The following is a 22,853-nucleotide window of genomic DNA, read 5'->3' as shown; positions in this document are numbered from 1 at the left end:
GCAGATTGAACTTTTACTTCTATAACATTCTGCCTCTGTCAACAACATAATTGCTGTTATTCTTTCCCACGGACGCTCTGGAATCGTAATTATGCTGCTGTGATCTTGGGGAAGGATGTAAACATATAGATGAAAACCAGCCTTGACAACTCCGATTCCACCGCAGCTCCCACCACCGGGCTCCACACAGACAACACAAAACCTCACCAGAGATTACACTGAATCTGCTTTTGATACGAGTGACTCACTACGGCTGTAATTAAGCTTCCAATATGATTTAATCTCTCACGTTCAAAAACCTCCATATCTGCTGTCCGTCCAAACGTATCAGCAGACCTATGGGCATTGAGTGCGGCACTGCCGGTGGCATTCAGGGAATGTTCATTAGTCTTTCTAATTGGCTGCTGATAGAATATCTGCGGCAGATATTCACGTTAGGAGGTCACCTGCCACCAGCGACACAAAGGCCTTGTGTCTCATATCTAATCACATTAACATTAATGAAGCCAGCGCATTGTTTAAGATAACGCCACCGAATCCACTATGGGTGTAAATTTAGCACGTCAGGATATTAGTGTTAAAACTTCTATGGTTGCGTGGCGTATGATTAAATGTATAATATGTGACAATTTTTCATTAAAATGTCAAGATCTATGTTTTATGTTTTGTTAAATTTGTGTACTTAAATTATCCAAAAATGTTCAAGCCCAGAGAAATCCCCAATTTTATTCAATTTTATTCAACAGTTTCATTTCACATTTGAATTTCGAAATTAACTTTTGTTTTTCATCAGTTTTACCAACAGGGGTAAACATTTACCGCAGGTTTGGCCAAATTTAAACAAAATATAGCCTGACAGCACCATTTAAAAAATAAATAACTACCAGCTTCACCTTTAATCGTGAATTTAACAGATGAATCAGAGGAAGACGACCATCACGATCAAATCCTCTTCAGAGTGAGGCCATATACATGCATCTTTCAGCTTATATCCGCAGCCGCATTGTCATTAGAGGCAAAAGTAGTGCGGCCCTGAGTTCACGATGACTCATCAAACAGTTGAAAGAGCTCCGCAGGAAGAGAAATGTAAAAATAGAATGATATTGTGTTTTTTTCCCCCACATATGTAAATGAGATAAATGAATTATGAATACAGGGACACAGGATTAAAACTGGGGGAAAATCTATTCGTCATTTCTTGAGGCCTTTTTTAAAAAACAAACCTGAACTTTTATTCCCCACAGCTTTACTTTTACTGGGGTTACGGAGCAAACTGGTTCTCGCTCGGTCGCAGTGACGTCAGAGTCTCTACGAGAGAAACAGGAGGAGGTTTAAGGAAACAAACATTATACATACAAACATTTATACATTTGCACATATGCATCAACTGCATATCCCCCAAAAATGTGGATAATTTTTAACATTTTACAGAAAGATTGGCAGACAGATCTTTTTTGCTTGCAGAGGCCACTGAGGATGAATATCAGGTCACTTTATGTGTCGATTGGATCTTTTATTTAATCGTCAGTCTGCTCCGGGCATCGGTCGCATTTGTGCTCATGCATTTCCACAGTCTTGGCCAACAGTCACTGCTCGCTTCATTTTTCCAAAGCTCCACGAGCTCTTTCACTGATCGGGCCCTTCTCTATTGGGAAATACCATGGCAACGGGGCTGGCAGGAGCCAACCTCAACTATCACAACAATCACACAACACACACACACACACACACACACACACACACATATGTACGCACACACACTCTGCTGCCGTCCCTGGAGTTCTCCACCAGAACGGGACGATTGACATACTGTATCCCCCGCGGCCCCGGGGCCTCGCTGGTCAGAACTGAGCTGTAATCGAAGCAGACACACAGGTCGAACTTTATTATCAACCACTCGATACCGAGCGCAGGAACGGCCACAAGTCCTGCAAAAATACAGCGTGCGGGGAAGAGTTGCAAAATCAGAAACAGGTTTTCGGGGGAGCAGGAACATTACGGCTTCCTCTGGGCCTGGAGAGCTGGCTTCTTAGCTTCTCACACTTTTAATTTAAATTTTTTTTATTCCTTCTTGCTGTGTGATGTCGGTGTGGTGAAGTGAAGCTGATGACCTGACGGAGGACTTTGAAAACTATCAGGTAGGATGCACCTTGTTTCTTCCTCCTCCTTCCTTTTGCTTTAAACTCTGTCGTTTATGAAGTTGGCTTCGGTCAGTGACGGTAAAATATGTCCACAGAAAAAGCCCTTTGGTTTCCAAAGTCCTGCCACAGACCGTAATTATTAATTTAAAAGTCATTCTAGTTTATTTATAAGGATGACACACTTTGATCAACAGTTCTGTGAATGTGCCAGTCTTAGCCAGCTGGCAGATTTTCAACTGAAGTCCTTCGGTTCGATGTTTTTGAGTCATTTAGATGATAAAATAAGATTTGGGTGATTTATTACCTGCATAAGGTCTTTATTGAAAGGAAATATTTTAACTGTCGGGAAAAACATTCCAAAAAACTGCTTGATTCACTTTGACTTTCCAGAGATGGCAGAGTTTTATCATATATATTCATATGTACTCAACAGTTTAAAAGTATTTTAATCATCTTTACATTACAAAGTGACTCAAAACGGGAAGTTAAATGCTTCTATATGTCTGCTGCCTATATTCTTATAAAATGAAGTGAAACCCTCCAGAAATATACAAAGAAAAAAATACTTGTAGTTCTCTGTGTAAATTATTCTTTTAAAAACCAAAAGCGTATGACCTGTTTTTAAATGTACATTGGTGTCGTTCAACAATTTCACCTCAACAAGTCATATGTCTTTTCTTGGTTTTCTTTTTGTTGTTGTTTATAAAGATATTTGATATTTGCAATTAGCATCAAAGACCAGTAGGTTCAAATGATCCATCTATTAAAAGAGACTGCAGTCAAACCTCAATATACATTTATATTTTCATTTGCCTTTTTACACAGTGAGTGAGAATGGAACAGACAGAAAAACAGCACAGAAATTAAAGTCTTGGTGAGTAAGAGAGCTGAACATTTTCACAGCTGCTTTGAGTGAGTAAAACAAGTTTGAGTTGTTCTTTCAAGAAGAAAAAAAACCCTGAACTCGACCTCCAGCAATTGCACAAAGCGATTCAGACGATTTCTGGGTCAATCGATGTTGACCCGAACAACTTCCTCTCGATTCTCGCACTTCCTGAACATGTGATGCCAGTGATGTCAGTTTATTTCTTCTTCTGCCCTGTGGAACATGCACAGTTCCTAAGGTCACATGTTGTCACATTCAACAAAATCAGCAATTATTCACAAACACTCTGTCTCTGCTTCTTAAATGAGAGGACAGCTGCTTTTCTCAATTTCAAATAAATCCAAAAGCTTTTACATCTTGCTTGAAAATTCAAGCTTTAACAGATACTGTGTCTCTCTCAACAGCTTTTCTGCACAGCCGGCGTCCGTCCATTGTCCCGAATCTGTCCGGCCGACATCTGAACCCAGTGTGAGAGACTCAGTCGGACTTTGCCCATCACAGGCCGTCAGGAGCGGGAGATTTTCCTTTCACAACACCCCGTCGGTCTGTGGTGTTCCCGCGATGGGGAAGACCGGGCAGAGCACGGTGGCCTTGAACTCCCCGACAGAGGTCAAACAAGCGGTGCCCTTTGAGGAACTGGATCCTGTGGCGCCCCCTGATGACAAGAAGAAGAAGACAGAGGAGCCGCCCGACAGGGGGAGCTGGAAGGGCAAGTTTGATTTCCTGCTGTCGTGTGTGGGATACGCCATCGGATTAGGAAACGTGTGGAGGTTCCCTTATCTCTGCGGCAAGAACGGAGGAGGTGAGTGACGGGAACAAAGATAACACAGTTTAAAACCTATAGTGATGATAACATTTTGATGTTCTAAAATAAAATGCAGTAAGAAAGCTTTGTTGTATTCATATTTATCGTTGTAAAATGTTTCCATGTAGCCGTCTTGTCCAGGTCTCTGTTGGGAAAAGAGTTTATTCTGCAGCTCGAGAAAGGAAAATGAAAAGTTTAGTGTTTCACTTCTCTGTAGGGAATCCTCTTTATGGATTTCTGCTGTAATGATGACACGCTCGGTGGTAAAGCATTGATATTTCTTGCGGCACAATAAAATATTTCCCCTCTCACCCGGAGCTGTGCCAGTCAGAGGTTCATTTGTTTCATTTGACTGAAATCGACCTGATAGATGTAATTTATAGGAGAAAAACACATTGGCTTTTATAAAAACTTCACTTTTTTAATGGAAACTTCGCGTGTTAAACTTCCTTTATGTGCAGGGATTATATGGAAGATGTGTCTCCTTGGTGTTCAATTTCTGAAACTAGACGGCCCTGTAGGATTTCACATAAAATGCTGATAATAAAAAAGATGGTTTGCAGGAGAACGGGATATGTGACTCTCTGGCCAATATTAAAGTAATTCAATTTCTTTTTTAGTTCAAAATGAAGAAAAAGAAACCTAATTTGCTCAAATGGAACTTTTAAGTTTCTAAGAAGTGAAATTACGAGCTGTCAGTCCAATTAACAACTTGAATAAAACATCAAATTGAACATCTATAGTAATAAAACCTCCTGAAGTCACTAAACCAAATTTAAATGTATTTCCACGTGTTTTTAAATGTAAAACTGGAAGTAAATGTACATTTTATAAATTCGAGGTGTCTTAAAACTCCAGACAGGGATGGAGCAGATGTGTAAAATACATGTTTTTACGTGACACATCTATTCTAGCATATTTTTTGTCCATCTCCTCTGTGGTGGTGCATCAGGAGCGTTCCTGATCCCGTACTTCCTGACGCTGGTGTTTGCTGGGATCCCGCTCTTCTTCCTGGAGACGTCTCTGGGACAGTTCACCTCAGTGGGAGGACTGGGAGTGTGGAGACTCATGCCTATGATGAAAGGTACCATGGGGATTTAGCAGTAACATAAAGATGTATTAGATGTGAGTGTGTTGCTCCTGTGAAGTTACACGTCTGTTTAACCAGGGGCCCGTTGTCTCGTCATCCCTGCTTCGACAGTGTTTTTCCTCCACTTGAGATTAAAAAGAAAAATGTCAAGGGCGCGAAACTCTGTGACGCAGAAACACAACAGAAGAGCAGGAAAAATGAAATCTTTGTTGACAACTTTTCATGTAAGAATCGTCTCCTGCTCTTGCGCTCGGTGCACGGCAGCAATTACACCTCAGCTCCGAGCTCAAGAGCCGGAGAGTGTGGGGAACATCTGATCTCCATCCAGTGATGGAGACTGTGGTTCTGAGCCGAGTGACCCTCAAAGACAAGGACGAGTAAACTTGAGAAACAGCCAAATAGCAATGATGATGAGGATGATGATGAAGATGCTGAGTCCTCTGTTAAACCTGCTCTGGTGTCAGATTGTAGTTTCCTGGAGCGTGTCAGCTGACCTGTGTACATGTGTCTCCTCCAGGTGTCGGCCTGGCTTCAGTGGTTCTGTCCTTCTGGCTCAACATCTACTACATCATCATAATCGCCTGGGCGCTCTACTACCTATTCAACTCCTTCGGTTCGGTACGTTACATCGTCGGCAGAATTCCAGAAATGTTGGTGTAGCTTTGGTTAGTGTGTGTGTTACTTTTTCCTTTTTGATTATCAATCAGAGCCACAGCAAACACTCTTTTGTTTGGTTATATCTTCATTTATTTCACAGGGAATTTCTAAGAAACACATTTGAACTTGTACTGAGTAAATATGACCTCTGCCAAGGAGGTTATGTCTTCTTTTGCACTTGTTTGTCTGTTTGCTTGCGAGTTTGTTGAGATTACGCAAAAACTACTGTGCCGATTTCAATGAAATGGTGTGGAGTATTGGGGCGTGACCCAGGGAACAACTGTTTCAGTTTCTAGCCAATCTGGATGCTAAAAATCAGACATGATAAATATGAGTGTGTGCAATTTGGTGCCGATCCATATAAATAATCTAATAATTTTGACTAGAGTTCAAACTGTTGAGCCTATAAGCAGTTTGCAGACACAAACATTAGAGACTTCCTGGTTACTGGTGTTTGGTGATGTTAGCTTATACACAATATTCTTAAAAACTTGGCTATGCAGCATTTTTTAAGTGTTTTCTTATTGTGGAAACTGTTTCTCAAACTTCCTTCCTGCCTTGAGATAATGTAAATGTTTTAGCTGCTGATAAAAATTCATTACAGAGGTTGGAATGAGGCACGGTGGTCCAGTGGCACTGACAACTCATTCAAGAAGCTTCTGGGTTTGAACCTGATGGCTTTTCTGTGCAGTGGCTACTTGTCGACCCGCAGGATGAGCGACATAGATGCCGGACTGATGGTTGTAATTAGGCACCAGTCACAGAAGAAAGACACCATTTAATGCCGATCCCAATGTACTACCCTTCTCAGCTTTTTCCCTCTCTGCCTTTCTTTCACTCTGCGTGACCGGCCTGCTCAAAGACGTGACAGCAGTGTAAAGACTTTGCAGACATTGTGCCCGGGGCTATTGTGGTGGGGGAAATGGAGGATTGAGAAGCAGCCATCAAAAGACTTTGAAGAGAAAATCTAGCGTTCATTGTTGTTCAGTGTTTTTTATCTGAGACCAAAAAACCCCCCCGAAAACCCCCCGAACATCACGGGTCCATTAGATGTCATTTTCACTGTTGAATGGGTTTTGTGTCTGTGTCTTTTATTCTGAGGAGCCTTTGTACAGATTGGGGCCGTTAAGTCAGACGGACTCAGTCGACTGCAGAGAGTCAAGAGGACGCTCGATAGAAGTTTCTTTATGTCTATGAAGAAACACACACACACACACATATCATTTATTTCTAGTGTAACTGTTGGTTTGTCTTCTTAGAAAAATAATACAGCTCGTGAACCTAATAACTTGGTTTAGGCTGAAATAGACAAAACAAAACTGAGCGAGATTTCATCATATAGATTTTCTCTGTGTGTGTGTGTGTGTGTGTGTGTGTGTGTGTGTGTGTGTGTGTGTGTGCGTGTGTGTGTGTGTGTGCAGGAGCTGCCGTGGCAAAGCTGTGATAACCCCTGGAACACGGAGAAATGTTTTTCCAACTACAGTCTGACAGACACCACCAACCTGACCAGCGCTGTCACCGAGTTCTGGGAGTAAGTCCACGAGACATGTTCTGTATATCAATGTGTACGTAAGTGTGTCTGATTGTGTGTGTGTGTGTGTGTGTGTGTGTGTGTAGGCGTAACATGCACCAGATGTCCAATGGTCTGGAGGAGCCTGGAGAGCTGCGCTGGCCCCTGGTGGGCACTCTGGCTCTGGCCTGGGTCCTCGTCTACTTCTCAATCTGGAAAGGAGTGGAGTGGACGGGGAAGGTCAGACTCAAGTTTTTCATAAATTTTCCCTTCTGCAAATTCTCTCTCTGCTTCATCTTCACCTCGTTACCATCCTCTCGCACATTTAAACTTTAAATCGTGCAAACGTGTCGAGACAAAGCTGCTCAGGAGGGAACTGTTGCTCATAGACCATATTCAGACCATTTACCGTTATAAAAGGAATAAGAAAGAAAAGACATGCTTTTCATAAAGCTTAAAAATTAGAATTTCCAATAACTTGTTTCTAACACGATAAACCAAGATGGTGGACATGTGAGCCAATACACCAGTGAAAACATGATGCATTCTCACTGTGCACTTGTTGCCATGGCAGCACTGTGATTGATGTGATTCATTTCCTATGACGCGTAGTTAGCGCGGCTTTTAATCCGTGAAGCCATTAGTCCGACGGTCCGTCCCAAACACCGACAGGAATACTGAGCTCCCATTGGCTCCGTGTTGTTACTCAAGTTTCTCCTCAGGCCAGAAAAAAATACAATCTCAGGCTCGATGAGTGAACGTTCTCCATCGCGAGCTGATTCATTTCCAGCCTCCTGCTCCCTCTCAGTTTCTGCTGCTGTTTTTATATTTATCGATCCACAGCAGCATTGAGTCACGGCTCCTGAATTACATCTCAGCTGGACGTGTTTTGTGATATTACTCCATCAGTCCTGAATTAAAACAAATAAGGCGAGGGATTGATTTGCGTCATTGATTGATGTGGAACTCTAATTGACCAGAAAGCTCTGGGAAGAGTTTTCCATCAAGTGATGATGACGCTGAAGCACTTAACCCACATTACATACGTTTATAATATATTGAGATTTGAGATTAAGTTGGATTTATGAACTGAACATTTAAGCTGATAACAAAAGTATATTGAAGACTTTGTCTGTTCCAATCTTTTTCTATGTCAACTTATTATTTCAGTTCTTATTCTTTCCTGATTGTTTGTTTTTTATTGCTGTATTGATTTTAATTCACACTGGTTTCAAAAGAAATTAAATAACAACTTTATTCCTGTAAAACTTTTTTCTCAAATAAATTATTTTTATTATTATTATTGAAATCCCAGAATCTTCTCGCCTCAAAACCGAACAGTGGTCGTTTGTCGTTAAATTCAATAGCGATATATTCTAGTATTTATTTATTCTTCCTCAGATGATGACTTTGCATGTATCTGCTCATTCTGCTGCTGGCACCCAATCTCCTGCTCTCAACATTTCACTGAAGTAGAAAAGTAGAAAAAGTTTCAAAGGTATTCTTTTAATCCCAAACTGCAAAAAACGATTCAGAGGTGATAGAAAAAATTAAAAATTAAAAATATCACAGTCTGTTGCTGTGGATTTTTTAAATTACAGCCAAGTCCAAGCGACGTATGTGAGCAGAAACATATTCACACATTCCCGGCCAGGGGTAATTGGATTTTAATGTGTAGCATTTGAGAGCAGTGAGAAAAATGAATTCCCCCGAGGCCCCGGCCGTGATGGACGTTACCAATTAAGCATAAAAATCATGCAACAGAAACTCCAGCCACTTCTAAAAGGTCTGGAAAAAATCCTGTTGGCAAAGAGAAGCCACGGAAATACAGAAAATCAGAAGAATGTTTCACTCTCTGTTAGCTGGAAACAAGAGGTTCTGCAGTTTTGCTTTGACAGGGAGAGAAACAAATCTTTCAAACATGGAACATGCGCTTTGAAATAAAAACCTAATCTGAATTCTTAAAAATAGCCCCTTGTTCTTCTCTTTCTCTCAGGTGGTGTATTTCTCCGCCACTTATCCCTACTTCATGCTGTTCATCCTGTTCTTCCGAGGGGTCACTCTGCCCGGGGCCATCGACGGAATCCGCTTCTACATTACCCCGGACTTCAATAAACTCGTCCGCTCTGAGGTAGTGGGAAAAACTATGAGGCCAGTAGTATTTGTGCGTGTGCTGAAGGTTGTGTAACTGTTTCTCAATCTGTAATCAGATTTGTAAAAGAATATCACAAATCCGGGCTGAGGTTTATTTGTAAATGTGCAAAAAAAATTGTATGGAGATTTGTGCATGTGTAGACAAATCTGCAAATGCATTAATCTATCAGTTACAACTCCGTCAGGCCTCGCAACTGTTTTACCGCAACTAATATCTATATATGATTTATCTACACAATCACAGATCTATGCACAAACTTTCAAATTTGTCTACACATGCACAACTCTCATTACACACTTACCGATATTTTACACGATTACAAATCTGTTCATACACACATGGATCGAGATACAGTTACACGACTCTTCATGCACGCTCACAAATAATACTGCCACACAACCAATCACACAGACCAGTTCAGACACAAACGTGTGCACGTGTCGTCTCTCAGGTGTGGCTGGATGCCGCGACTCAGATCTTCTTCTCCTACGGCCTGGGCCTGGGCTCGCTCATCGCACTGGGGAGCTACAACTCGTACAACAACGACGTCTACAAGTAGGGACATGAAATCACGGCGCTTTACGATTCACCAGCTTCCCCCTTCCACTCAGAACTGTTCACGTTGCTCCTCTCGCTTCAGGGACTCCCTTATAGTCTGCTGCGTCAACTCCTGTACGAGCATGTTCGCTGGATTTGTCATCTTTTCCATCGTAGGCTTCATGTCCCACATCACCAAGAAACCCGTGCAGGAATTAGCGGCGTCAGGTACGGTGCTGTTGTCTATTGATAAAGTTTCGACATAATTTGGAGTTTATTATTATTTTCTCTGTTGTTTTTATCATTTCATTGGTAATAAAACCTCAACTTGACCAATATGCTCCTCTTGTAAACAAGGGAGAAAAGTTCTCGAGGTTTTCAACTTGTCGCCTATTTGACCTTTACATGGAGCCTGAGACAAACTGACCTGCTTTCAGTCCTTCACTGCACATTTAAGTGAACTTATCTGGCAGCCATGGAGGTGTTGGAGGCTTAAAAAGCAAAGTGAATGCCAGATACAATGCTGTTTATACGTTTTGTACATATATACATGAGACATTAAGTCATTGAATTCTGTTTAATATGAGTCTCGGTTGTGGATTTTAGGTCCAGGCCTGGCGTTTTTGGCGTATCCTCAGGCCGTCACCCAGCTGCCCATGTCCTCGCTATGGGCCATCCTCTTCTTCTCCATGCTCATGATGCTGGGCCTGGACAGTCAGGTATGAACACACACTAACTGGTTGCTAGGCAGATTTTCCTCACCCGTAGTTCGTTTCAGGAGCAGTCTTCTGTGGGCGAGAGGAGCTCCCTTTACCACAGAACAAAAAAACGTATATAACACTGAAAAAACTAATCTTTAAAGTTATGTGTTCTTAAAAAATACCCACTGCTTCTCTCCTAAGAAAGGACAATAAGACCAAAATATCAGCACTTGTGTTTCCTCTTTTAATAACCGACTTACAGTACAGCACATTCTGACCCGTGTGTCTTGATGATGTCATGTACTAGTTCTGCACAGTGGAAGGCTTCATCACCGCTCTGATGGATGAATACCCAATGGTGCTAAGGAAGAGGAAGAAGGTCTTCATCCTCATCGTCTGCCTCGTCTCCTTCATCATCGGCTTCTCCAACATCACACAGGTGTGGCATGCACTTTTCTTTTGTAGATTATACTCTCTTATACCCTGTTGATGGTCGGTTATGCATAAAAAAACAGTTTTACAGTATGAGGTGTGAGTTTTTAATCGCGGTGATTAATTCAAGCTGAAGGATGAGTCCGTTTGTAACTGGTGTTATGAGAAGAAGGTTCTGACACTGGGGAAAAGAAGAAGCCCCTCCTGCATTAAACATAATGACAAAACAATCGCACAACAACCTGCGGTGTTCATTCATCATGCATATTGTATTCAATAAAAGGGGGTATTAATATTCAGCCTCTAAAGCAGATCTGTGTGTGTGTGTGTGTTGGAATCTCCCAGGGTGGTCTCTACGTGTTCAAGCTGTTTGATTACTACTCCGCCAGTGGGATGTGTCTTCTCTTCCTGGTCTTCTTCGAAACCGTCTCCATATCTTGGTTTTATGGTAGGACCAACCAACCAATCAACCAACCAATCAACCAACCAACCAATCAACCAACCAATCAACCAATCAATTAACAAACAAACATGAATGCATGGAACTGTGCGGTCAATTGTAAAAATCATGCCGTTGGACTTTTATGTTTTGTGGTGCCTTATATAATACAATCGTTCACATTGATGGCCTCTATAAACTGTATTATCAATGCTTTATAATTGTAATTATTATTATTCTCCTATTTTAGCTGCCCTGGGCCGACAGATGCAAACTCGCCTATAGCTAACTCTGGTGCAATTGATTTTAATTGAAAAAGAAATGAAGTGAAAGAAAAGGAAACCTGAATAGCAGAGGGACGACAGTATATCGAGCCAAGTCACTGAATGAATCATGCATGTAGATTTCCTACGCAGCTGTCCAACAGGAAATTACATCTAGCGGCCCCACTTTTTGTGATAACGCTCTCTGCCTTCCCCGCTCTCTGGCTTTTGTTGTTGCAGTTATCACTTCTCCTTCTTTGTCCCCCTCTCTTTATGCCACAGGAGCCGACAGGTTTTACGAGAACATTGAAGACATGATCGGCTATCGGCCGTGTGTCTGGTGGAAGCTCTGCTGGAAGTTCTTCACGCCAATGATCTGCCTGGTAGGCACCGGGGGAATCATTATCGATTCGACCTCCCTGATATTGTTTTTTTTCGAAGTCGATCTCTGACATGTGTTTCCTCCTCCTTCGTGGAGAACTGGTTTCCTCTGCCGTGTGGTGATTTGTACTCATCTCATGGACTGTGAGGCCCCCTGGGAAATCAATGCAAAGTCTATGTCTCCTGTAGTGTAGTGATGGAGGAAGTGTGATGTTGAAGGAAGCGAAATTAAATGGAGAGTTAAGGGTGATCTGCCAAAATGACGGAGTGCACTCCACTCCCAGTAAATTGGAGTTAAAGTAATTTGATGGTTTGCACGTCAGAAATCATGGACTGTTTATTAAGATGGACGACATGACTGCTCCCCAAACTGAAGCCAAAGCACCTAGATTGCCCCCTGGTGGCTGGCTGCAGCATAGGTCACAAACCCCGCCTGCTACATGTTAGTGGATCCGAAACTATGAGGTCTGACTGTTTGCATGGACGGTTACAACTTTATGACGGGCCACCCCAATCTAGATAATTAATCAGATAATTAAGCACACCCTTCTAGTTTGATTATATAAACGTGGGGTTTAAACATCATGATTGACAGCTGAGACTGATCTGTGATTGGTTCTACCTGTGTATTGGCTCCATCGCCCGATCGCTACTGCACAGACTGTGGCTCCAAATGACGTCATTGGTGCACGATGGCAGCGTACATATCTAAGATAGGCTTCATGTCGTCCATCTTTATTCACAGTCTGTGATATGAATCCCTGCTCACCGGCCTCATTCTGTAACTGACAAGAGATCGAGTGGACTGTTTTTAACTTACTTGTATCTTGTAGGGGGTGTTTACCTTCAGTGCCATCGAGATGACCCCTCTGACCTTGGGGAAGTATGTGTACCCGCTGTGGGGCCAAGTGATTGGCTGGTTCATGGCGATGTCTTCTATGATCCTGATCCCAGGCTACTTCATCTACATGTTCTGCACCAGCAAGGGCAGCTTCAAACAGGTACTGACATCGCAGATTTGAACGTAACAACAACAACAACAACACGTCTGCCAATGATTACGATGAAAAGCACATAAAATGAATCTGACCGTGATGTAACTCTCTGTGCTTGACCAGCGTTGGCGGAAGATGACAACTGCCCGGGAGGATAAAAAGCCATCGGGGCATGAGGAATTTACACACACAGGGAGCGTGGGCGAAGCTCCGGTCTAGCCAGGATTGTTCAGCTCAAAATAACCTCACCGCCACCGCCACCCCCTTCCCCCTCGTCTACCAGGGACTGAATGTGGTCGACGCTGAAATGTGACAATCGAGCAGATGGAGTCTCGTGTAGCATTTTAGTGTGATGTTTTCCTTCGTCTGAAATTGTGCCGAAAAACCAGGAAAATAAAGAATGAAGATGAGGAACTTAGAGGATAGAATACATTTTGGTTTTTTTCGGTAAAATCTCTACAAACTGAATGATTGATTCACCGTGAACCCTTGACCATGAACACGACCGTAAACCTTCAGCCTACACACCCACGAATGTGATGAATGTGGTTGTACAGAGAAATGAAGCAATTAGTCAAAACTTGAAATCTGTGACGCATCAGTAATAAGTTCAGCCACCGTGATAAATATAAATATCAAATTTTACCATTAAATATTTTTGAACCGTATTGTTATATTTGTTGTTTTTGGTGATCCATACGTACAGAAATGAAAACAAAACCAGGAACTATACTATGAATGTGATTGAATGTTCTATAATCTCAAGTATTAGCATTTATGTAAAATCCAAATATTAGAGAGCTGTAAATATAATGGTGTCTCTACATGTAATGTTTTTTAATAAATTGAACATTAAAAAAAAAGTGTTTTTCATACAGTGAACGATGAGAAAGTGTATAAGTGGGAATATGTAAAATGATGTGTTTGTAAGATTTGCCCAGAAATTTCAGTTTCATGTCAATAAAGACAAATACACATAAACAATAGATTTCATTCTTCATCAGAGTCATGTAACAAGTTATTCAGATCAACAAAGTCACCGATAATAACTTATTTTTCTCTAAAATTACTTCCTAAAAGCCGTTTATTATGTTTATGCCCACTGCTCTGCATACGCCATAGACTACGAGAAGCTCGACAACATGACGCCTCCCTAAATGGAAAGCCAAAGCATCTTGTTCGCCCCCTGGTGGCTGGTTGCTGTGTAAATCATAAACCCCGGCTCCTGCATTTACCGGCAAAAAAATACTATTATATATATATTTACATGTTTAATTCAATGTGTGGTAGCTACTTCAGCTATAAATTTGAGAAAGTGATGGAATATGAGGCATAATAAAATATATCATTGTGTAACATGTCATTTTAAAAAACAACAACATTTTACAATATTGACTTAAGGCTCATTTATGCTTAACGTTAGATACGTTACACGGAAACAGACGGAGCCTTCTTTCCGTACTTTGCGTTTATTTCGTCCATATTTGAAAGCACACGGATACAGACGAAATGGAGCAGTACCATGGAAAGTCGCTGGGGGGCAGTGTAGTCAACTGTTCGTTGTCAGATACTCTCGACTCTGCACTGCCCTCCAGTGGATGTACTGCAAAGCAAAGGACTTATGGAAGTGTGCATGACAGATTATTTGAACGGGACGTATTTCTTTTTGTACGTAAAGTCGGCATAAATGAGCCCATTGCAGATTAAATCCAAGACCCAGAGCACATCGTTGAGGTGAGTAGACTTAAATCATCTTTAATAGCATGTTGATATACAGGTAGAGAAGGATTGAACTGAGGGAAGTGACCGATCATATCTGTTACACTCAGTTTCCACCTGTCCGTCCCCTCGAATGTCCACTTTTCTGTAATTGTCCTAACTAGTATGAGCAAAACACAGTGTTGCAGAGCCGGACTGTAAGATCCACATGTCACTCATGAAGCAGTGCACTGGTATGGCAGAGCCCTTTAGTCAGTTTCGTTATGAAAGTCCGTCACTACTTCACTTGGGAGTCACATCACTCTGCGCTCCAGAAATGCTACATTTGTTTCCTCTCAAAACACAAACCCGTGGTTTTAAATGTGTCCCGCATGTATGTTTATTGCACACGCAGCACGTCTTGTCTCCCAAAATGCATCGACGGGAAAAACTGTGCAATCATACAAAGGGTAGAGAAGGAGAGGGCAACAGAAATGGCCATGTTTTGACAAAAGAGGAGTTATTTAGAGGCACAGAAAAACCTATTTCTGCTTAAAGTCGTGTTCATTTTTTTTTTAAATCATAAAATTTCATATATTCTTTTCAAAATTGTCATATTTTGGCATCTTCATCTCTGACTAGTGTGCTCACAGCGAATCCATGCACAAAAAAAACAAGACTTTGGGGACTTTAAAGGTCAAAAGGCCTCAAAACAGATGTCATGCAGGAAATAAAAAGAATAATTTTATATCTTAAAGTTGATTCAAACAAATAAAGAAGCCATCGTCATCGATCAATGTAAGAAAGTCCATAATAGTCAAACTGTAACCTTTAAGTTTGTTTATAGCTAGTAAAAATATGAAAATTATCATAAAAGCTCTTCATTCGTTTTTTGAAAGCACTAATTCGTCTTATTTTGTTACGTAATAATAAGAAAAGCAATTACTGAGATGAAAAGAGGAGGGGTCGGATTTGTTTGTGGGGGAATTAGGATTCTGTTGACGCACACACACACACACACACACACACACACACACACACACACACACAGACACACACACACACTCTAACCCCCCGTAACAACAGTCCTGTCACCGGGTGGAATCGTAAGTTGGAAAGGACAGAACGATGAGATAGAGACGTCCCTGCAGTGGCTCCGCGATTATAAATCAACAAGTGGGACAGATGGGGGTCAGATGGGAGCAGAGTTAACCGCACATCCATTCCGCAGCACCTGGCGGGGCTCAATGTTTAAAAGATGGCGCCGCCGCTGACCTATTTCAGAATGGGGGACGTGCGACGGGGGGGCAGTAGCATTTCGAAAGGGGCTAAAGGTACAACTCGCTTGTCCTTTCCCCCGAAGCCGCTCGCATGTGGTATTTACAATCCAAGCTTGGGTGGACACAGAACAGATCAGATAATGCATTCGTCTTTTTTTTGTCCCATTCTTATTTAAAGCAGCAGCAATACCATTAATGCCAGCGTTTTGCAACAGAAGCCGCGTGTGTGTGTGTGTTTTGCCTTTTTGAAAATGCCAGTCTGAAAGGTTAGAAGGAGGAAAACGGTCACAGGGAGCTGAAAAACAAAACCTGGGAGTTGTACCGACACGGGGAGACGGTGTCTGGATGTCTCGCGGGAGGAGGGCTCAGTCCTGCAGTTAAACACACACAAAAGCGGAAATATGCCTCACACAATTGAAAATAAACACAGATCTTGACATTTAACGTTTTTTCGCAGCGGGGAACCTCTTCACGGGAAATTCAATGGCGATTTTCCTGAAAGAAAGTGAAGAAGCACAAAATTTTCCACAAACGCACAGATGAACACACAGTGTGTTGTTACGTATAGTATAATATACACACGGGGGGTTTCGGAATCGCGTGGTTTTTAGAAAAAGTCAGAGAGCAGTTTCGGTGTTTCAAAATATGAAAAAAAGAAAGAAAAAAATGAAGTTCTTCCTCCGTTAGATAAACGTGGCGAGAATTTCTCTGGGAAGCGTTTAACAACATTGAACGTGGACGGTAAAAGACAAACGACAGAAACACAGAACCATCCCGTGGTCGGACTTTTTGGTTTGGCGACAGTCTACGTGATTTGTTGCCCTTTGTTTCCCATCATCCTTCACTGTAGCGTGACAATCGAGCGGGAGTGTTTTCTGATGATAGAGAGCCGCGGCGCGACGGAGGAGCAGATGAGAAAACGCCGCTTATCGGAAACGACGTTGCCTCTTTTTTTTTTTTGCCTTTTTAATCCAGGGGTGCAGAGAAGAAGAAGAGGACAGAAGGCTCTTCATCGCATAAATAAATCAGAAAGAGTGAAAATGGGGAAATAGCTTCTTTTATTTTATTTTTTAAATATGAAATATCAGTTTTGTTATTCATGCTCCTTGAGGGAGAAGCGTGAAAAGGACTATTTTTTTCTCTTTTCTTCCAGCCCTAGCGTTTAGTCAAGTGCAAAGAAGTGTTTAGTGGAGGCGTGTGTATTTTGGCACATGATTTCTTTTAAGTTTAAGTGTCAGCTATGCACGCATGCGCACATACAGCACAGGAGGCATGAGCTGTGGGATGTTGAAAGCGAAAACAGAAGGTCCTCAGAGTGGGTCCGTCCCAGGAAGAGTTTGAGGGATTCACATTTTTCTGTTGTTTTTGTTGTTTGTGAACACTGGAGTTAAAAGGAATCCATCCAGAAACTGAATATCTGAGAGTTTTTCTTTTAAAACTGACAAAAACGTTATAGAAATTTGTTAAAACTACGTAATATTTCAAAATACATGTGGAATCAAGTAAAACTTTATATATGCACTTTATTTCCTTATCTCTTTTAAAACCTTGATTTTTCTTTTAGTTTATTTTTAAATATATGCATATAAGTGTGATTTCATTTTTTTCACTATAGCTCTTTCTTCAGTATGTATATATGTACATTATGTACTTTTAAATAGATAGAGAGCGGGTGAGGATTGATGGAAGTGTGCGTGTGTGTTTTGGGGAAGTAATGCTAGTTTATCTATTTACACCATGCTCTGAGAGTCACTTGGGGTCCGGTGTAGACTGAGTCGTGGGTCTGGGGGTATATACTGGTGCGGGTGGTTATAAGGCGGAGGTGGGGGAGGTAACGGGGGCTGGTGGCCGTCGCCGCCGTGGGAGCCGTCCGGGGAGCGGACCGGGGTGGACATGGCCGAGTGGCTGAGCTGGCGATGGCTGTGGTGGTGGTGATGGTAGTGGTGGTGAGTGGGCGTTTGGCTGAGGAAGGCCTCGACGCGTCCGTGCCCGCTGTGGTCGAGCATGATGACCTTGACGATCTGTTGACACTGGATGAGCGTCTCGGGCCGCAGGTCGGACATGCTGACGGCGGTCTGGTGTTGCTGCTGGAGGTGGAGGTGGTGGACGGGGGTGCTTGCTGCTGCCTGCAGCTGCGGGTGCTGAGGTGGAGGCGCCGGGCCCTGGATTAGCCCCTGGGGCGCCTGCTGGAAAAGTAGCTCCCCCCGGTGGTTAAGAAGGGCCACGCTCTCGGGACTCCGAGCCGAGCTGCTGCTGCTGAGCTGGTACGTCTGAAGCCTGTTGTGAATTGACACCTAGTTTAGAAAACAGCCAAGAGAACAGCATCAAATGTTATAAAACTGGTTCCTCCTCTACAATCCGTCAAGCCCTCTTTTTCTTTTTTTTTTTTGGGTGGGTGGGGGTGGTGAACGCACAGCACACACACACAGGGCATGCGTGGGGGCTCAGGTGTTGGGGGTCAGTGGGGGTGCAAAGTTATCGTGACCACTGTACACTCCCCTCCCTCCACTCCCACATGAGGTGGGGACACCGGTGCGTGACAGGGTCGGGGGACAGTGGTGGGGAATGGGGGATACGGGTTTTGGTGCGAGGCAAAATTAGGGGGCCGGTGGTTCCAAAGGGGACACTGAGGGCCCCTGTGTCTCCCTTCCAAACCACTGTGTGGCGCTATGGTGACAGCAGACACAAGGAGGCTTTGGGGGTGGGGGGGTGGGGGGTTGGGGGTTGGGATAACCAGAACATAGACGGAGGTCATATGTAGAAGAGGGAGAAGTGGAAGAAGAGGAGGAGTGGAGGTGAGCAGACTGACAACCACAGACATCCACAGGCAACACATCAGAATGCAAACCTCCAGTTCAAACATTTATTACATCTCTTTATTTTCTCTTTCTCCTTATCTCAATGTTTCCCGTTATCTCATCTTTACCTTAAATCTTGCTTTAAAGCCTCATCTACATTGGCTCACACTGGATTTCTCAAAAGTGAAATGCATATAGAGTGTAGTGGACAGAAATTAGATGAACTTTGTGTAAACTTGTGAACCCGTCGTTCTCACGTTTGCAGCCACGTTTGACCAAAATCCTCCAAAATAAGCTTAAAAATTATATTACATCCTCTTGTCTTCATTTCGTTTCAAGAGAAAACACATAAGAAACATGGCTATGTGGAAAATATAAGGTATTTTTGTCAACTAGCTCATTTGTTAGCCGCAATACAAAGTTTGTGTGTTCCATTTGCACGTGGCTTCTCAGACTGATGAGTTTTATTTGACCACTTCATCTTCTGTACAGTGAGTGTGTCAATAAGAAAACTGTTGCCCACTAAAACTTTTCCAAATGGAGACTGTGTGAAAAAGGTCACCGGTAATTCTCCTGCCTTATAATTAAACGTGATGTATCTGCAGCAGTTTGTCTCTCGTTCTCTTCCAGCAGCCGGTGTGATGCTTGTGTGAAAGGACTCCATTAACATTTGCTCCCATTCAATCTGCCAGCCATTATTTCTCCTTGACAACTTTGGCACAAAAGCTCAGATACGGTATCACTGAGCTCTGAAGCACTTAAGAGGGAGACAGACTTTCTCTCTGCTGCCTTTCGAAACTTTGATTTCTAAATCGAGAGAATAACTTTGTTCCACAGATGAACAGAAGAGTTTCAGTTTAAGAGTAGTTTGTCAGGTATCGGTTATTTGGCTCCTGAAATTCAGCAGAAAATTAGGCTGAATGAGGCAAATTCTAGGATCCTATAAAATAGAATTGTCTAAGAATGCCATGCTAATCAATAAGCAGATCATTAGCTCTGGAGCAGTTCAGTTACTTTAGACTAGACAAGCACAAGTAGTGTCCTTAATAACAATTAACCATTCATTTCCTTGTTGATCAGTCTAACAATCATTTTTGAAAATGTCAATGAATAGCAAAAACAATGTCCATCATATTTCACTTGAGCTCAGAGATCTCTGAATATGAGATATGATTCCAGAGGTTCTGGACTATTGATAGTTTAAAAAAAAAAACAAGCAGAGATGGTAAATTAGAAATTTTGATATTTGACAAAGTTTGCTATTCCCTGAAACTTGTAAACGAGAATATAAATTGAATATTATATTGCAACTCATGTGAACATCATTATCAATGTAATGTCCCATTCAGCATAAGGTCAATAGCTGCAAAATTGGTGTCCATAGAAACACAGTCACTGTCAATAAAAGCTTTCAGACTATGAATCTGACTGTAACACCACATCCTGAACACTTCGTAACAGCTTCAGAAACGTCCCTGTATTCATGTCCCCGGTAGGAGCAGGATTTCTCTGAGTGACCTTCCTGGTCTCAAAGATAAATGTTTTTTCAGCAGCCACTGACATTTACTGGTGAAGACTAACCTGAGGTGCAAACATAAGGGAGCGGGGGAGACTTTAAGTCAGCCTCATATTAGAGAGGGATAAACATAACATTTCTGCATAACATTAGACTGAAGCTTTACTGCAGGTAATAAGAAATAACATTTTTATTTTATTCTTGCTTTAATGGCTTTTCTCTCTCGCCCGTGTGTTTATTTTGCATTAGCATCCATAAAACCTCAGATATTATTGCACAATATAAGTGGCTATCAAGCTCTTTCAAATTAAAGTGGATCATTGCGTCCAATGATCAGCATCCGAAGCCTGCTGCAGAAGAGTATGCATCAAATATTCAAACGCGCAATAAAAAGATCATTTTATTTTTATGTCTTTAAATGTCTCTTGTGCAGCAACACAGGCGTGTTTTCCTCTGCAGTAATTATTGCTATACGGGCATTTATGCTTGTGAAAATCGAATGGTTGTGAAAGCTTTCAGTTTGAAGTGTGTGTGTAATCACTTCCTCCCTAACAAGCTCCTGAGTGAGGATTTACATCCTTTATATCAATAAGCTGTGTGGAATTAAAAAATCCACTTCATGTCAAACGGACCCTGTGCATATTTGGATTTTCACTATTGATTCCACTGCTGCACATGAGGCCTAACTGGATGGTAATTGCAAAGCCCCATGGGTAGTGTAGTTCAGCTTGTTCTCTCGCTCGCACAAAATGTTCGCACGGGAAGTCCCCCCGACCCACTGGAGGTCTAGTGAGGTGAAGACACTCGGTCAAACAAGCATTACATTTAACCGCCTGCATGTTGCTGTGTTAATTAAGGTCTTGAATTTGGATGTGCACACACACACACACACACACACACACACGCACACACACACAGTATATGCATTCCACTTGTGTCCTCAGCTACTTTTAGCGACGGCTGCAGTCCCTGCAGGAGTCACAATTTCTGCCTGAGCCTGTGAAGCTAATTACAACCTGTTCCTTTTTGAGCGTGCGCGTAATATTTAAGCATCTGCGTCTGTTGCAGTTTCAAAGAGCAGGAACCTGTTCTGTTTTTATTCATTTCCCCAAACATTTTAGGGGTATTTTTTTTCCCTTTTCCCTCTTTATCCAAGAGTGTGGTCTTTTTCGCTGGAAAGCAAGACTTTCAGGTTCGGATTTTGTGACCCTCTCGCTCAAAACCCTGCGCTCACACTCAAATATACCTTAGTTGTGTTTAGATTTGATCTGCTCCAGCTTCAGCTCTTCTCCAAGGACTGTAATTTTTATATCATATATATTATATTTCTAATTCCCACCTGTATTTTGTTAGAACGGTACAAACAGCAAAGGCAACCAAAAAGAGGGCGGGGGGCAATTTCATGCATCATAATTATACCTCACATTCTATTGGTCGGGGAATTATGACGGACTTGTTGCACAAATCTGAGGGCAGACTTCTCACACATGCATATTGGCAGAAGAGCTGAAACTGGAGCAGAGCAGGCAGAGTATATTTGAGTGCAAGCGGGGCGTTTTGAGCGAAAGCCTTTGAAAATCTGAAATCAATAAGTCGTAAGATCACTGAGTTCAAGACCACCCTCTTGACTAAAGATAGTTTTAAAAAACGGCTCTGACTTACCTGTCGTTCGGGACACAGCCCTATCACTAGGTACTTACCTCCACTGCATTGTGTCCGCTTCTCTCGTCTACCTCCTGGTTTCCTGAAGGCAGGGAATATAAAAGAGAAAGTGGCGGCAATATGTCCGTGTTAAACCGTCATTTCCTCTTTTACTGCGTCTTAAAAATAAACCTTTTTTTTTATGAATTGAAAACAGTTTAAATATAGGCACCAATTTAAAATGTTTGTTCTCAACAGCAGGCACATTAATGCGAGCGGGAACAAGGCCTCGGTGGTGGGTTTTGAAATTAGGGAAGCGACAGTGCAAACACACTCACACACACCTGATGTGGAGCCCGGTTTGCCACGCAGCTCGAGCTGTGTGCCGTTGTTCTTTACCGAGTGCGTCTTGGCCCCCTGCTGCTTCTCCAGCTCCCCTGCGGAGAGGAGCAAACAGGAAGGATCCAGAATAATCACCGTGACAGCGAGCAGAGGGGGTTGATGGGATGATGGGGATGGGAAGGTGTGACAACATTAACAGGAATATCTTGTGTCTTTAAAAAATGTACGTACACACACACACTTTCTGGTGCCTTCCTCTCCAACTCTCTCCTCGAAGCTCAGAACCTCCCTAATTAAACTTCACACTTGATGGTAATTGCCTGTCATTTCCAATCATAATGACTAAATGTTGTTTGTGTACTAATTTTGACACTTAACCTCAAAACTGCCGGGTGAAATTTGTCAATTCAACATAAACAGTATGAAGAATATATTTTCAATAAAGTTGTTAATAACTCATACGTTAAATAGAAAAACTCTTGAACTCTTAAAATATATCATCTTCACAACAGCTGAGACGGGATCAGAAAGGCTCTGAGATGCTGGAAGTGCAAACACAAGTGAGCGTGCTTCAGGCCTGTTTACT

At 42.2% G+C, this 22,853-nt stretch overlaps 2 protein-coding genes across 7 annotated transcripts in view; one reads left to right on the top strand and one right to left on the bottom strand.

Moving 5' to 3' along the window:
• The first annotated feature begins 1,915 nt into the window (after positions 1 to 1,915).
• LOC118101405 (sodium- and chloride-dependent GABA transporter 1) lies at positions 1,916 to 13,973 on the top strand. Of its 2 annotated transcripts, XM_035147140.2 has the most exons (16): positions 1,916 to 2,138; positions 2,967 to 3,015; positions 3,432 to 3,829; positions 4,785 to 4,916; positions 5,440 to 5,540; positions 7,001 to 7,110; positions 7,197 to 7,329; positions 9,086 to 9,220; positions 9,696 to 9,799; positions 9,885 to 10,009; positions 10,388 to 10,500; positions 10,790 to 10,921; positions 11,260 to 11,362; positions 11,899 to 11,999; positions 12,831 to 12,998; positions 13,116 to 13,973. In XM_035147140.2, exons 3-16 carry the CDS (start codon positions 3,589 to 3,591, stop codon positions 13,209 to 13,211), a joined length of 1,794 nt encoding a protein of 597 aa, XP_035003031.1. In that variant the 5' UTR covers positions 1,916 to 2,138; positions 2,967 to 3,015; positions 3,432 to 3,588; the 3' UTR covers positions 13,212 to 13,973. The 2 variants fall into 2 exon arrangements, with proteins under 2 accessions (XP_035003031.1, XP_035003030.1); XM_035147139.2 differs by lacking the exon at positions 2,967 to 3,015.
• A 748-nt stretch (positions 13,974 to 14,721) lies between these two features.
• Positions 14,722 to 22,853, bottom strand: part of iqsec3a (IQ motif and Sec7 domain ArfGEF 3a) — an 88,983-nt gene continuing 80,851 nt past the window's right edge. For 2 of the 5 annotated variants that reach the window (XM_035147131.2, XM_035147136.2), the window contains 3 exons: positions 22,270 to 22,362; positions 21,985 to 22,028; positions 14,722 to 18,264 (listed from right to left, as the gene is read on the bottom strand). In XM_035147131.2, the coding sequence (XP_035003022.2) occupies positions 17,701 to 18,264; positions 21,985 to 22,028; positions 22,270 to 22,362 (701 nt within the window). In that variant the 3' untranslated portion in view covers positions 14,722 to 17,700. Of the gene's footprint in view, positions 18,265 to 21,984; positions 22,029 to 22,263; positions 22,363 to 22,853 lie in introns of all 5 variants that reach the window. The other 3 variants (XM_035147132.2, XM_035147133.2, XM_035147134.2) reach the window with 3 other exon arrangements.

This window comes from Hippoglossus stenolepis, chromosome 22 (assembly GCF_022539355.2).
Source record: "Hippoglossus stenolepis isolate QCI-W04-F060 chromosome 22, HSTE1.2, whole genome shotgun sequence".
Taxonomy (NCBI): Eukaryota; Metazoa; Chordata; class Actinopteri; order Pleuronectiformes; family Pleuronectidae; genus Hippoglossus; species Hippoglossus stenolepis.
This window is presented reverse-complemented; position numbering and strand designations above follow the sequence as displayed.

Coding starts and splice junctions, on each gene's coding strand:
- LOC118101405 (XM_035147139.2), top strand. CDS start 3,589: ATGGGGAAGACCGGGCAGAGCACGGTGGCCTTGAACTCCCCGACAGAG. Junction 9,221..9,695: donor ATAAACTCGTCCGCTCTGAG/GTAGTGGGAAAA, acceptor GTCGTCTCTCAG/GTGTGGCTGGATGCCGCGAC. Junction 9,800..9,884: donor TACAACAACGACGTCTACAA/GTAGGGACATGA, acceptor CTCTCGCTTCAG/GGACTCCCTTATAGTCTGCT.